The sequence below is a fragment of the Podarcis melisellensis genome (assembly GCF_964234715.1).
Source record: "Podarcis melisellensis genome assembly, chromosome: 12".
Lineage (NCBI taxonomy): Eukaryota > Metazoa > Chordata > Lepidosauria > Squamata > Lacertidae > Podarcis > Podarcis melisellensis.
The window spans coordinates 54,522,973-54,538,943 of record NC_138544.1 but is presented as its reverse complement, the minus strand read 5'-3'; the positions used below and the strand labels follow the sequence as shown (position 1 = coordinate 54,538,943).

The 15,971-nt window shown below is 44.9% G+C and overlaps 1 protein-coding gene across 30 annotated transcripts in view; it reads left to right on the top strand.

The window, feature by feature from the left end:
• Positions 1 to 15,971, top strand: part of OBSCN (obscurin, cytoskeletal calmodulin and titin-interacting RhoGEF) — a 274,889-nt gene that overhangs the window by 100,931 nt on the left and 157,987 nt on the right. For 24 of the 30 annotated variants that reach the window (XM_081931293.1, XM_081931304.1, XM_081931294.1 and 21 more), the window contains 8 exons: positions 3,393 to 3,659; positions 5,722 to 5,988; positions 7,486 to 7,749; positions 8,320 to 8,586; positions 9,198 to 9,461; positions 10,241 to 10,507; positions 10,969 to 11,235; positions 15,120 to 15,383. The exons of 1 other annotated variant lie outside the window; for it this stretch is intronic. In XM_081931293.1, coding sequence (XP_081787419.1) covers positions 3,393 to 3,659; positions 5,722 to 5,988; positions 7,486 to 7,749; positions 8,320 to 8,586; positions 9,198 to 9,461; positions 10,241 to 10,507; positions 10,969 to 11,235; positions 15,120 to 15,383 — 2,127 coding nt within the window. The remainder of the gene's footprint in view (positions 1 to 3,392; positions 3,660 to 5,721; positions 5,989 to 7,485; positions 7,750 to 8,319; positions 8,587 to 9,197; positions 9,462 to 10,240; positions 10,508 to 10,968; positions 11,236 to 15,119; positions 15,384 to 15,971) is intronic. 5 more of the 30 variants (XM_081931318.1, XM_081931298.1, XM_081931307.1 and 2 more) reach the window with 5 other exon arrangements.

The window sequence follows — 15,971 nt, the reverse complement described above, 5'->3', positions numbered from 1 at the left end:
TCAAATTGGATGGGGGACCACTTACTGAGATTTCTGCATTGCAGGGAATTGGACTAGATGACCCTTAGGTACCTTCCAGCTCTACAATTCTATGATTCACTGTCAAGCCAGGAGAGCAAATATTCTCATTACAATGGAAATAAATGTTAGTTGTGTTGTATTAAGCACTCTGATTATCAATGCTAAGTTTGCAACTGGGTTGAAAATGATCTCTTACTGGTTCAGTCTATTCTACGTGATTTCATCAGTGGACTTCATAGTTGAATATGAAATCAACTGAAGTGTTTCTCTTTGGACCAGAGAGCACTCCAGGTGTCAACAGGATCCAGAGCATTCTACTTGAAAGAAATTATCCTCCTTGAGTACGTAGAATGGATGCACTTTATCAGCTTATACAGATCTCTGAAGAATATAATCGGTAGCTCCATATGCCTGGAAAGAATTCACATGGTACATGGGATGTTGCCTCCATAATCAAAAGAAGGATTGTTGCTAATCTTGGTATACTTTTTTTGTAAAGTTTTATTCAAGTTGGGGATTTTTACATACTATTATCTCCTTCCAATTTTAAATTTCCCGTACAATTCCCCCCCCCCCCATATCCATTGGAAGAGTTCCTCAGCCAGGGGCATAGCAAATTTAGTTTCCACCGAATGTCTTTTGTTCCAGTAGTTTTTATCCACTGAAGATAGGAGTTCCATCTGTTCCTTATCGTGGTGGACTTGACCTTCCACGTTGTTTCCTGGGACATGACTGTGACAATGTCCGACTGAATAAGTTCAAACAAATAACTATTCCATGCCTCTACTGTCCATTTCTCTCTTTTTTTTCCTTTTCTTTTTTTTATTTATACAACAAGGAAAAAAACACAGAAAAAAACACAAATACCAAATTACACACAAATTACAAAAATAACCATAGACACATAATTTTCTTGGCAAACAATAAAACATCTATTGGTCTTAACACTAAAGACCCAACTTCCCGTCTATTCCATATTTCAAATTCATATTACTTATTGCCAATACACATTTTTTTTCATAATTAAACTTATTCTCAATAAATCTAATTTCTTCTATCTACCTAGCAACTATTACTGAAGTTCCTCGAATGCTGCAACAGAATTTAAACTACTATATTTATTTTTCAGATATTCTCTGAAAACCTCCCATTTAGAAACAAATTCCTGTCTTGATTTATTCTTTATTTTTTTTGATAAACCATCTAATTCGGCATATTCTGTCAGCTTTTGGATCCAATCTTGTATAGAGGGGATTTCATTACTCTTCCATTTTGCTGCGATCAAAACTCTTGCTGCCGCCGTCGCATATAAAAAGATACCCTTCCTCTTTTGTGGAATATCCAAATCTGTTATTCCCAGGAGGTAGGCCTCTGGTTTTTTATCAATAAAAAAACCTGTCCATTTTTCTCTATCTTTCCAACCTAAAGCTGTCCTGTTGATATACTATGGATATCTGATCAACGTTAATTTCCACCTGTTCTGTTGTTTAAAGATCTTTTTCTGTTGTTCTGGGGGCAAACTCCTGTTTCTGAAGGTGCGAAAGGGGAGAGTCAACAAACTGAAAATTTGCTGAGTGACCGCAGCTTCTCCCACCCACTACATATCCAGTTTTATTTGCTTGGAAACAGTTTTCCTCTAAACGGAGCTACAGAAGGATGTCAAGCTTCTAGAAATGGAAGATGGTAAACCGTGCTAGAAGAGTAGATCATGATGAAATCATGTTGAGAAGGGTTCTCATAGAATTATGGAATTAATTCTCATAGAATTATAGAATAGAATTGCAGAGTTGGAAGGGACCACGAGGGTCATCTACTCCAACCCCCTGCAGTGCAGGAATATTTTGCCCAACATGGGACTCGAACTCACAATCCGAGATTAAGAGCCTCTACCAACTGAGCTATTGCGGCAATCATCAATATTTCATTGGCATTCCCTTCCTGTACTGGCAGCTATGGACGACTACATCCAAGAACCTGGACTAATAAAACCACAGAGGATGAAGATGCCCATCTGTGTTCGTGTGACCTGTCTACAGAAAGGGTGGACTAGCAGGAAGGGAGAAAAATAGTCCTTTGGCTTAGATGCAAGTGTCTGCTTCAGAAGAGATGTCCCTCCTCAATAATCTTATGCTAGAAGGGAGTTTGAAATGTGATGTGAAATTACCAAATAGCAAATCCTACCTCCTTTTTTTAAAAACAAAAAAATTTCCTTCCAGTAGCACCTTAAAGACCAACTAAGTCAGTTCTTTATACATGACAAAGCCATTTTTCACCTTTTCACCCCTTGCTTTTTCCTGTAAGACCTATTGCAGTCGTTAAGAGTCGTCAACAGGCTCATCACAGCTATCTGCCAATCACCCATTCCCACCACCCTTCTGAGTAATACCCCTCCCCACCTTCTCACTATATAGAAGGGTCTGGCAACTTCTGTTTCAGTGTATCTGAAGAAGTGTGCATGCACATGAAAGCTCATACCAAGAACTGACTTAGTTGGTCTTTAAGGTGCTACTGGAAGGAATCCTTTTTTTTAAAGAAAGATACATAACTCATAATCTTCATCCCAGTCCTTTGACTACAGATGTACTGTAACTCCACCTCACTGTCTACCAACAGAAACTATTTTTGAACTATCAGAGTATCTACATATTCGCTGTTGTCTGTTATGCCAAAATCCACCTGTCTTTATTTTGCCAAAGTCCACATAGATACCTAGATGTGTATCTTATGTTATGTGCTATGTGTTAATAAGATATTACCTGCTTTGATCTTTACCATATGTCTAAATCAATGGGTGGGGAATGCAAACCTTACAGTTCAGGTGAACCTAATTGTATTATTCCCCCCCCCCCTTTTAAAAAAAGCATTAAGTTATCAAGCTGGTTACTGTAATATTCTTAAACTTTTCCCCCCATGTGGAGAATAGGTGGTTAGAACGGTAGTCAAATGACATTTCCATCAGTTGAATTATTATTATTATTATTATTATTATTATTATTATTATTATTATTATTATTATTTTATCAAATTCCTTCTTGCAAAAGCTGTTGGGGAAGCACAAAAACCCACAACTTCTCTTCTTTTTTTGAAATACATTTTTATTGATTTTAACATACAAATTATAAAACATACCACGCAAATTATTACAAATACAATCTTATTGGATTTCCATCAGCACCTCTGATGATCTTCCATCTTAAACCATTCTTATGCATTACTTAATTTTCTATTGTCTTTACCTTTCTTAACCTATCCTCTCCCCTTCTTCATTTTTACAATACTTCCCATAATACTCCTCACAGAACTTGAACCCACAGCTTTGCTTAAGCCTCTCCTCCTGGCCCACGTTCACCTTTTTCAATTCTGCATTTTAGCCCTGCCAGTTCTTTTCCAACAAGAACTGCAGAACAGGGAAGCTGAGGAAGGAAGCAAGGTGCGGCTTACCTGTGAGCTTAACAAGGCAGACCTGCCGGTGCAGTGGATGAAGGGAAACCAAGTCCTGCAGGCCGGCGAGAAGTATGAGTTGAAGCAGCGTGGCACTGTGGCAGAGCTAGTGATCCGGGATGTAAAGAGTTCTGATGCTGGGGATTATACCTGCAGCACTGGCGAGCTAAAGACCTCAGCTCGAGTGCAAGTGACGGGTAGGAAGAGCCACTAGTTTCGCGGTGCTCAGTTATCTATGCCATAATTTAATAGTGGGCCTTCACGGAAATGCCATGCATGCGGATTTTGCTCACAGCAGTAGGTAAAGGTAAAGGGACCCCTGACCATTAGGTCCAGTCGTGGCTGACTCTGGGGTTGCGGCGCTCATCTCGCTTTATTGGCCGAGGGAGCTGGCGTACAGCTTCCGGGTCATGTGGCCAGCATGACTAAGCCGCTTCTGACAAACCAGAGCAGCGCACAGAAACGCCGTTTACCTTCCCACCAGAGTGGTACCTATTTATCTACTTGCACTTTGACGTGCTTTCAAACTGCTAGGTTGGCAGGAGCAGGGACCGAGCAACGGGAGCTCACCCCGTCACGGGGATTTGAACTGCCGACCTTCTGATCGGCAAGTCCTAGGCTCTGTGGTTTAACCCACAGCGCCACCGTGCAGCCTGACCTCTGTGAGTGTCTGCTTTCAATCCCAAAATGCAGTTGTATGCGTTAGGCAACATGCGTCTAACCATATCATTCTGCTTCCATCTGTCAGATGGTGGTGGTGGTTGCTCGTGAGTAACCAGGCAGGACTCCAACCTAGCTTTTACAGGTTTTATTGTGCAAACTATTTACAGTGCAGATCTACCAAGTTCATGTCCGTCTCAGTCACTTGCAGAATCCGGGAGTGGCCTCTTCCGGCTTCTCCCCCAACATAAGAACTTTGACACCCCAAGCCTCCTCCTCCCCTCCTTGTCTTTCACCCCTCTGTGCAAGGTGGGCGACAGAAGTGGATTGTGTCCCTCCTGGCCAGCCTGGTTAGGTGAGGCGCTGGGACTCTCAGCAGCATCCTCAAGCCCTTTCCTCGCTCGGCTGGCCCCTTCCCTCTCTTCTCCACTGGAGGTGTGGCTTTCCCCACAGCTGGAAGAGGAACTGCTCCTCAGGAGTTTCGGAGGCTCTCTGTATCCCAATGGCCCCCCTGCCTCCCTTCCCTGTTCCGATGGCAGTCCCCTGACACCATCACTCATGGTTGAATCTTTGGCCTATGTTGTAGGGCTAAGCCTGTGTAAAGAAGTTCCATGTTTGTAGGATCCAAGTTAACCATCTCTGCAGCGGACATATGACAGTTGAAAGATGTGGTTGGGAATACTTTCCAGATCGAGGGCCACATTTCCCCCTGGGCAGCCTTCCAGGGGCCACTTGCCCGTGGTGGGCAGGGCCAGAGGTGAAAGGGAGCAGAGCAACTGGTGCAAATTTTACCTTGGCACAGTAGGCGAGTTTCTACACCCACTTGCCCACCTCTCTTCATCCTCTATCCAGAGAAACTGGAAGCATTCTCAGAGTCCAAGGACACATTCCAGCCAGGTGAAAACACCCAAAGTGGGTGCAAAATGGGGCATAACTAGGGAAAGGGTTTGCGGCTTGTGGAGAGTCCCAAGGGCCACATAGAGAGGCTTTGAGGGCCACATGTGGCCTCTGGATCTGAGCTTCTCCACCCCTGATTCAAAGTGAAGGCTCTGATGATGAGGTCTTTTTTTGCCTGACTCCCAAGCAAGCCATTTTCTTTCTGAGCTACTCCAGGCTGTACCACTGCAGTTGGGTTAAGGGGCTCACAGGACAGAAAACGGCAAGTGTCGGGGAGATGGGTTGTAGCTAGACCTTCTCCCTGAAATGCTGGTTTTCTGTTGGCAGGGAGAACTAGGATTTAGACCAGGGGTAGTCAACCTGTTCATACCTACCGCCCATTAATGCATCTTTCTTGATGGTAAAATTTCCTTACCTCCCACCAGTGCTCGATAGAAGGAGGATTCAGCTTGTGCTGTAGAACCCACTACCGCCCACCTGAAATGCCTACTAGTGGGCTGTAGGGACCAGGTTGACAACCCCTGATTTAGACACTACCTCCCTGAAGCCAAAACCATTGACAAAATTTGAGTTTCCATCTATTCCTGCGTATTGGAGGGGAGTAGGGTGGGAGTGGTCCTTGCTGCGTGTGGCTGTTACATGCAGTTCCGTCACAGTGATTAACTTTTACCATTTCCCCTCCACCCTGGTTGTACATTTTAGCCTTGCCAGTTCTTTTTAAGCAAGAGCTTAAAGATGTGGAAAAGGAAGAAGGAGACACCGTAGCTTTGCGCTGCGTACTCAACAAGCCGGACATATCCGTGGCCTGGAAGAAAGGAGCGACGGTCCTTCGGGCTAGTGACAAATATAAGATGAAGCTGGAGGGGTGTGTGGCTGAGCTGTTCATCCACAATTCAGAGCCTGAGGATGGTGGGAGATACACCTGTGATGCTGGAGATAAGCAGAGCACAGCTCAGGTCAAAATCCATGGTAGGGTAATGGGGATGCATCCATCTCATAATTGCATTTATTCCCATTTTATATGTATCTGAGTTTTAGCTTGCTTAGCAAATACGTGGTATACAATCCTACCAGCTTGATATTTTTAGGAAGTTCATTGGGGTTTTCCATGCTGTGTTTATTACAGAGGGCGCCTCCAAATTGGGGAGTTTTTCTCCTAGGGTTTTTTTTTTGGTGCATGGGTCTATTCCGCAACATGTCCGTTGATGCAATAATAGTGATGGATTTATACTGGACTGTCCACTTTGGACTGTTCTGCAATGCATCTGGAACGTTCTTGCATTATTGCTGCCTGCAGGAGGACTCTTGCACTACAAGATTGGGACAAAAAGCAAAATGCATGTCATTTGGGGGGGTATGAAACGTTATAGGATTTCAGGAGGAAGTTGCAGGCAGCATGCCAGCCACAAAACGTTTGCAGGCGCAAAAAACATTGAAAATGGGATTGTGTATAACTTCCCCGATACCATCATGAGCACAATTCACCATGAATGCACAATAAAAAGCACATCTGGAGGAGCCTTTGCATGTTTGGAAGATTAGTATCCTGGCTTTTCTGTTGAGTGCGTGCTCTCAGGTAGGCTGCGCCCCTTTTAACTACGCAAAGAGCTCCGCCTCCCCCCGCCACAGATAGGTTCATTAGAACTGAGGTTTGTCGGGAACCTCATAGGGGTGTGATGTGGGGAGGCGGACCAGGAATTTCTGTCGTTGTCTCAGGGATCGGGGTGCTGCCCGCAGCCACGCAAAGGGTGCCCTCTGGTTGATGGGAGAACAGTCATCACTGAGCATGCATCCTGATTTGTTTGTGCGGAGATTAGATGACATCAGCTATTTAATGAGCAACCATTCTGATTTGTTGGTCAATGTTGCATGAAAGGTGTTATCCCATGCATGTCCCCATAACTTTCCTTATTGTAAGAAAGTCCAGTCTTTGACGGAGGTGATTTTTGAGTGTGTGCGAGACTGTCTAGTTAACTACAGCTGAACAACCTCAATTTGCCAGTATGTGTTGAATCCCACCTGGCAATAGCAATAGTCTGGAAGGGCCCTAAATCTTTATCATAATGAGCTAGGCAATTTTGTCATGGCAGCCATAATAAGCCTAAATAAGCTTGGGAGTTTCAGTGGTTCATGGAGAGCCTTTGGACCTAGGGAAAGAGGGGTAGACTAGACAAGGCCCAAGGGGAGCAGGGTTGGGATACGGAAGGGTTCAAAAGAATGATAGGAAGAAGAGAGTGCCAGAGTGGGGGTTGAGTCTGAGAGGGGAATGAAAACCAGGGGAAAGAAAGGTCAGAGAAGAGAGGCATAACTTCCCAGGGGCTGCAGAAAAGTTTAGATGTTTGATTTGAAATGACCATATGAAATCTTGGGTTGGAGGCAGTGTCATGTATAACTGAATCAGATGCTAAAGCTGGCAAGTCACCTTCATGTGTGTGTATATACATTTGAAATCCCTTCATCCTCCAGCCATACCTACCCGCTTCAAAGAACCGCTAAAGAACACGGAAGCCACACAAGGTGGGATAGTTACTCTGCACTGTGAGCTGAATAAGTCTGCTCCAGTGGAGTGGATGAAGGGGCAGAAAGGTCTGAGGCCCAGCAGCAAATACAGAATGAAGAAAGAAGGAACTGTGGCTGAATTGACGATCCACGATCTGGACCTCAAGGATGCTGGGGATTACACATGTTCCGCTGGAGACCAAAAGACAACAGCTGTCTTAACAGTGAATGGTAAAAACACAACAATGCTACCAGCCTTTTGGAGTGATTCTGCCATCTCCCCCAACCCGCTTAATTTATGTTCTTGCAAAGCTCTGTCTTCGGCTCTACTTTTCCTCCGTCTTGTCCTCCACTGTCATGCCGGCATGCAGCCTCCCTGCTTTACTCTTCTCCAGTTTTGCAGGATGTAAGGTGTTGCTGTTGCATGCTTACGTGATTTGCAAAGTTCCTCTCGCAAATGACATGGCATGACTTGCACAAGGTATGAGATATACTGTGTGGTTCTGTCATCCTCATTAAGAAAAGGTTGCCCGTTTCATATCTGAGTTTTTATTTCAATTCTCTGGCCAGCCTCCTCTTAATGGGGCACCCCTTCATTCCTAAGGAAGTTATCCCATTCGGAAGTTCTTTTCTGTCCCCCAAGTTGGAAATTGGCAGGATTTGCTGGAAGCATGTCCAGGATGGTTCCCCATAACTGGGGGGTGAATTGCACAATTCAGCAGCATGCCAGAGAGAGAGTGAGAGAGGCTCCACATAACTTGTGGTTGTTGACACAGTATCTGTTCATTCTGCGTCCGTCAGCCTTGGCAGCACAGTTCAAAATGGGACTAAAGAATGAGGAAGCAACAGAGAGCGGAACAGCCACTCTGCATTGCGAGTTGACCAAGGCCGTTGACTCCGTTGAGTGGCTGAAGGATCAAAAGGTGCTGAAACCGAGTGAAAAATACAGAATGAGGCTAGAAGGTCGCTTTGCTGAGCTGACCATCCAAGATCTGGAACTGACGGATGCTGGAAGCTACACCTGCGTGTGTGGAGATCAGAAGACCACTGCAGCCGTGAAAGTGAATGGTAATGGACTTTATGCCCACAGTTAAAGCCTGTTAACAGACATGCTTAATCAAGCTCTAGCCGCTCCTGAAACATGTCTTTGTGGATCTCTTGCTGTTGGTCTTGCCGATGAGCTGAGGCGGCAAAAGAGGGAGGTCCCTGGCCGTGCCAGTGTGATATCGTGCAAGCCACACACCCCCTAGGCCAGTCAATTGGCTGGCCAGGGGATGACACTGCCAGGGATCCCCTCAATCGCACAGAGGCTGAGAGCCAACCCCCGTGCACGTGGAGATGGTGTGAAGCCCGCATCTCCACCTCCTCTCGAGTTCAGAAGTGGTTTTGTGGATCTCTTTCTGTTGGTCTCCCGGGGCTTCTTTTTTCTTCCCTGTACTCCCCCCCCCCCATATTTTGATACACAAAATAATGCAGTCATACCTCTCCTTGCAAAATGCCCCTGTGTTCCTGCTGCATAGGGGTCTGGTGATGGTTGCGGCACAGCTAAACCTTTGTGTCGGTTGGTCTTGACGTCAGTTGCTACCTAGCAACACGGACCTCAGTGTGCTAAAGCATCAAAACATCAGAGGTCCCCCAGTCATCTGACCCTTTCTCTCTACCCATATTGCATTCTTTAGCACTGCCTGTATTTTTCCAAGAAGAACTAAAAAGCAAGGAGGTTACAGAGGGTGAGACAACCACACTGCTCTGCACGCTGAGCAAGGCTGCCCCCGTGGAATGGCGGAAGGGGCAAAGGGCACTCAAAGCAGGTGGCAAGTACGAAATTAAGCAGGAGGGTCCTTGTGCTGAGCTGGTGATCCATGACTTGGATGTAGCAGATTCTGGAGACTACACTTGCACATGCGGAGGACCGAAGACTACAGCTAGCTTGACCGTGAATGGTAAAGAAAAGAAATGTAGAGATATAACGTGTACCTTATATATAGCCAGACTTCTCTTGGGGTTTTTCTTCTGAAATTAAACCCAACAGCGCTCTTCCTAATCCACACATGTTACTTTCCTCCTCTTCCTCCTTAAAACACCCCTTTGGTGTGGATACTGGAACTTCTTCCTCATAGCAGATGCATAGACCCTCTCAAGTGAATGTAACATTTACAGTTACAAATTTACAGGCTCAGAAATGTTGAAAAGCTTCACTGGGTCTTCACCACACTTGGTTTACCTAAGAAAACAAGTCATGATGTTTTCACTCAGTCTTCATTCAGTGAGATCCAGAGAATTTCTGCATTGGTTGGAGCTGTGGGAGGAGGGCCTTTTGTTAGGACTTGTCACGAAGAATTGCTAGGGGGGCATTAAATTCATTCCCATCTCCAAATATGTTAATTGTTAAAGGAACAGTCAGACCTTAACTGGGAGTGGTGCCATTTTCAGTGTAGAATTAATTGCAAGCTACTGGGATAGAACGGTGCAAGCAAAACCAAGGAGGCACTTTAGGTCAAGGCCACAAAAGGTTGAAATTTAATTCAGTTCTGAAACCCTGCAGCTGGGCAGAATAGGCATCTCCAGGATGAGTGTAATTTAATGCGATGAAAAGACAAGTAAATCACTACATTGACACCGATAGCACACTTAAAATTGTTTGCTAAGAGGAGGGTAGTTCGCAATCTTGAGGGTCTCAGTTTTGATGGACTCCTGTCCTGTTGTTACCTCCACCCTGCAGTCCTGCCTACACTTTTCACGAAAGCCTTGAAGGACGAAGAAGCTACGGAAGGCAAAGCCGCCACTCTGCGGTGCGAGCTGAACAAGGCCTCTGCCACCGTGGAGTGGAAGAAAGGACACAAGACCCTTAAGCAAGGCAGCAAGTACAAAATGAGGCAGGATGGCACCATTGCTGAACTTATAATCCAAGGCCTGGAGCTAACAGATTCTGGGACTTACAGCTGTGTGTGTGGAGAGCAGCAGACGGTGGCATCTTTGGAAGTCAAGGGTAAAGAAAACAAGCTCGCAACCCACCCACCAACCTAGTTTCTACCTTTTCTACCCATTCTATTGTCAAAGGTGTTGCCATTATCCTTCCTGGCTTATTTTTGGAATCCAGATCCACTGTTACGGGGCAGAACATTGCATGACTGATAGAACTCAATATTTTCATAAGCGTGTGGGGGGGAGGGAGTCTTCTTAGATAGGTTGGAATCCAGATGTTTTGGCTGCTTCTTCTAAGGCCACAGCCCTTTTTAATTCCACATATACCTACCCATTCCTCTATTTCCAGTCTCTCAGAGGAAATGGATTTTCTAGGTAGGTTGAGGCAGCCAATATTTCCCTGAATGGGTGATGCCTTTCTCTGCCTCTGAGTGATGGGACTTCAGTGGTTGCATGCAGGGGTAAGGACCAATTTCTTTTTCTCCCTCCGCCGCTTACTTTTCCCCTCTATTACCACCTTCTCAGCCCTCCCGGTGCTTTTCAAAGAAGGACTGAAGAACAGGGAAGCCGTGGAAGGCACCACCGCCACTCTGCGTTGTGCCATGACCAAAGCTGGTGTTGAGGTGAAGTGGAGGAAGGGGCCTGAATCTCTCAAGCCAAGTGACAAGTACAGAATGAGGCAGGATGGTGCTGCGGCTGAACTCTTGATTCGAGACCTGCAGGTGGAGGATACAGGAGATTATACCTGTGTTTGTGGAGACCAAAAGACAACGGCTGTCTTGACTGTTCATGGTAACCAAACGTTCCATGCTGCAACGGTGATGTCTCGGAATCTGCCTTCTCTGTGTAGATTTACTCACTTTGTGTTGCCTTTGTTTGTTGTTTCCCTCCTTTGTTCCTCTCGATCTGTCTGTTTCTCTGTCATTTGCTTGTTAACATACCTTGTATTGTCTCTGGCATGCGTGAGTGTGGGCTCGTCCACACTTCTGCGTGTCCTCTGCCTAGAAAGCTCAGAGCCAAGCGGTTTTCTGCTTGTCCCACTCCTTTACCAGGGAAAGCTTGCTCTTTAGTTCTCAATCGGAACAAACAGCAATCCGCTGAAAACTTAAATGGCTGTCTGCTCTGATTGTGCACTAAAGAGTGGTTTTCCCAGGGGGAAGCAGTGGGACGAGCGGAAGTGTGGATAAGCTCTGTGTCATAAATAGATCCTTAATGTTGCAGCCAGTGGTTTGCCCTGAAATCCCAGTTGTAAAAATGTGCGTCTTCATTATCTGTTGGCAGCACTGGAGTAGAATCTCTGCAATTCTGGAGAACTGTGGAGGGGTGTGTCAATAGAGCACTTCGAATGCTTCCTCCTACACACTTCTTGTTTACTGTGCGTCTGTCATTTATGTGTTGTTGGAAATTACCCTACAATAAGAAGCTATGATATAAGTACTGGAAATCGGGAGCCGTGCTGTTCTTTCACATCAACAAGGTAGTTTCCTACGGCCTGAAACCATCTCTGGAAGATTTTTAACAAGACACTTCTTGAAAACTCAGTTACAACTGATTTTATAATATTGTTTCATGCCACGCCAATCTCTATGTGGTACAAGATTCTAGGTGTTGCAAGCATAATTACCGGAGTCTGTGTTCCTTTTTGGGACAATGATATGTGGTTTTTTAATACATATATACGACCTGCGCCTGGATGGAGAGAGTGCAAAGCATTCACAGCCCAAAAGCGTCCTGTTCCTCCCATTGCTACAGCCTCCGATTCAAGAGACCCCAAACATCATGTATGACCTTCCTGCTCCCAACTCTGGGATTGTCTTTTGCTAATTACCCAGAGCTCAGGGTGGGGTCTCCCCCCTATATTTCTGGAAGAGTCTTCTGCCTCATTGATGGATTTCTTGATGAGTTAATGGCTCTGCCTTTGTTTCATAATGACCCATCTCCCGGCGATTCCCTGGTCAGTCTGTATTTTCACACTGCTAAATCCGTTGATTAAATGTCAACATTTATGAAAGCCATGAATTATGAGGTTTGGTTAAATTCCAGTCACCTTACTGAATCCAGATATTTTAGGGGAGTCTTGCCTCCCCACAAATTTATAACAATATTCTATTTTGCTCATTAGCATTTGGAAGCTTTCACTGATAGTTAACATCTTGTTTAAAGCTTGGTGACTTGGATAATGCACTTCTGTGTGACATGATAAAGTGCTTTCTCCTCCCCCCCCCCATATATATTTTCAATCTACTTGCCTGCAAATCAGTCGAAAAGGTCCCATTCCTTTTGCAATATAGTCCAACTGCCTTGGACCACGTCTTTTAGCTTCTCATCCATGGCTTTTGTTCATCCTTCCCCCTCCTGCTAACCAAACTACATTCTTCATCTTTGAAATCTTCTCGGTTTCCTCATAACCTACCTCCTGTGTTATGGTTTCTGGATCAAAACTATTAAAAAGCCACAAAGGTTCCACATCTGAAATAAGGCATTCCTTGGAATGAAATATATCTGAGAGTCTTTTACTTGGAAACTTCCAAAAGTATATTGGAATTTCAGTTGTTAACTGCATTGCGTCATTTGGGCACGGCATATTGGGTGCTGGCTATATACTAGCAAGGGAATCTCTGAGATTCTTGTTGGGATGTTTAGTCCCATGCCAGTGGCTCCATGATGGCTGCAAAGTCCTCGGGTGGCATGTAAAGGTAAAGGGACCCCTGACCATTAGGTCCAGTCGTGACCGACTCTGAGGTTGCGGCGCTCATCTCGCTTTATTGGCCGAGGGAGCTGGCGTACAGCTTCCGGGTCATGTGGCCAGCATAACTAAGCCGCTTCTGGCGAACCATAGCAGCGCACGGAAACGCTGTTTCGCTTCCTGCCGGAGCGGTACCTATTTATCTACTTTCACTTTGACGTGCTTTCGAACTGCTAGGTGGGCAGGAGCAGGGACTGAGCAATGGGAGCTCACCCCATCGTGGGGATTCGAACTGCCAACCTTCTGATCGGCAAGCCCTAGGCTCTGTGGTTTAACCCACAGTGCCATCCGTGTCCCGACAGCGCCACCCATGTCCCCGGGTGCCATCCGTGTCCTGACAGCGCCACCCATGTCCCCGGGTGGCATGTATCTTACTTTATTTCATCCGTTTTAATCTACTTTTCTTTAAAGTCTTTTATGACAGACATTTCTGATGGTATCTGCTTCCCAAATAAGGCAACTTACACTCTCTCCTTTGTCCTTTGCTGTTGGGCAGTAACCCAATGGCTGTAAAAGTCTATTGGTCTTGCGGTCGCTATTTCCCATTAGAAATGCTTGTTTGAGGACACAATAAAGTTAGGATCAGGCTTTGAGTTGCTAAATATCACAACTGTAGGACATCATGGGTCATGGTTACTAATGGTGGCTTGGTAGTAAACTTGGTAATAATCTGGATCTATAGACCTGCAGGGCATGTCTCTTATCTTCTGCAGCTCTGCCTAAAAAATAGCTGGTTTCAGGTGCTCCAGAGGAGCCCTTGGCACGATTATACAACTGATCAAGTTCCATCACATTTCGAAGAACTTGAGGAGGCTGGTACATCAGCTTAGTTATGAGGCTTTTTCAGGGCTGGTTCTAGCTTTCAGTCCCTGCATTGGTGTCCTAGGCTGAAACCCTAAGCCCTTGTAGCTAGGAAGTTAGTCCAAATGGGACATAATTCTGAGTAACTTCTGGGATTGCGCAGAACAAGATGCACATCGATGAAAAAATGGCTCATGGTGCATGTCGGGCTGGAAGATCCTTATCTGTCATGCAAAACCCAGGGGAATCTGCAGGTTCCATGTGTCAAAGTCATGTCAAATCTTCTTCTGGAGAAGCCAATGGCATTAATTTTAGCAGAAATCGCTTCCAAGTGTTCTCACCACTGCAGCTGAAGACTCACCATTTGGGTGTCCTGTCCCCCACACCAACTTCTGTTCATTCGTCTTTAAAACTCACTGCTTTCTGCTTCTATTTCTTATTTTCAGTTCTGCTTATTGCATTCCTTTTTCATCCTTCCTTGCAATTTTTTCCCCATGGAAAATTCTAATGAGTTCATATTTTCCCCCATTTTAAGGGGCAGGTGAAATGTCTTTGATGTCTGGCAGTGTTTACTGCTTTTACCGTCATTTTTGTTTGTTTGCTTGCTTGCTTGTTTTGTTTGCGCGATGTTCATATTTACATTTCATTTGTGTGTGGGTGTGTGTACATTTATGTCTCATTTGTGGGGATGCTGAATGCTACCCACAAACAAATTATTTGTGGTGCTTATCATCTGTCTGTAAGAGTTTGTGTTCTGAGGTTGGATGAAATGAAATCATTACTTGTGACCTCATTTCAACTAATCATCAGGTCCACATTTCCATTTAGTTTCATGTCCAAAATGCTGTTGAAAAACCTGAAAGCTAGGAAATGGCTGACATTTAAAATTCCCAGAACCTTTTCATATTTTTTTTGTTTTTGGCATATAATGAAACGGCATTGCTCTTTCAAAAGAGTTTTAAATGCTTTATATATGGTTCTGTTGTTGGTGGAAAGAAGCCAGAATCTGCCATCAACAAAGCACCGCTCTCTCAAAAGACCCTTCTAATGGATGCAGGTGAACAGCTCAAGTGGTTCTTGGAATATCTGGGTCACATGACACACTCTCTATCAATATTATTCCCCTCAGCTGTGCCTGCACGTTTCCAAGAAGAACTTAAAAGCCAGGAAGTCACGGAAAGTGGGACGGCCACTCTGCGCTGTGAGCTGAGCAAGGCTGCCCTAGTGGAGTGGAGGAAGGGTGAGCGGTTGCTCAAACTGAGTGATAAATACAAAATCAAACAGAAGGATAATGTTGCCGAGCTGATCATCCAAGACGTCACGGAGCAAGATGCTGGAGATTACTCTTGTGTGTGCGGAGATCAAAAAACATCTGCCTCTCTAACTGTGCATGGTAAATATTATACACATGTGGCACTGACAACATTCTACAAGATGCGTTTTATACCTAGATTCTCCTCAGACCATGTGAAATATAGTCCACCATTCTACAATGGGTTCCTATCGATAGTGGTAATTATACTGTTTCTTTTTCCCAAGTCACATTTTGTTGTTTCTCTGACTAAGTGTACCAAAATTGATGCAAATGCTCTAGCTATAATTTACTCATAGCGTTTGGGAGCAACTTAGTCAGTGTTGAGGTTCCCATGGCCCAGACATCAGCAGGCAGGATATTTAACCATGCTCTGTGTATATATGGATAATAACATTTATCTAAGCAACTTGAATCATTCCAACCATAGTCTCCCCCTATAGTTCACTGAGTTGTAGCATGGGGTGGTACATACCGTAATCCATTTTGGGGCACAAGTCTCTCATTGGCCCTGATAAACTTTGTATACTGGGAATGGTGGAGGGAGGAGAGGAGGTTTTCCTCAAAGCAGCTACAGGTTCTCAATACCGCCCACTAGATCCTCAGCCCAGATGCTCTGTGGCCAGGTTCACGTGATGAGGTAAGTCAAACTTTGGTTACAGCTTGTGG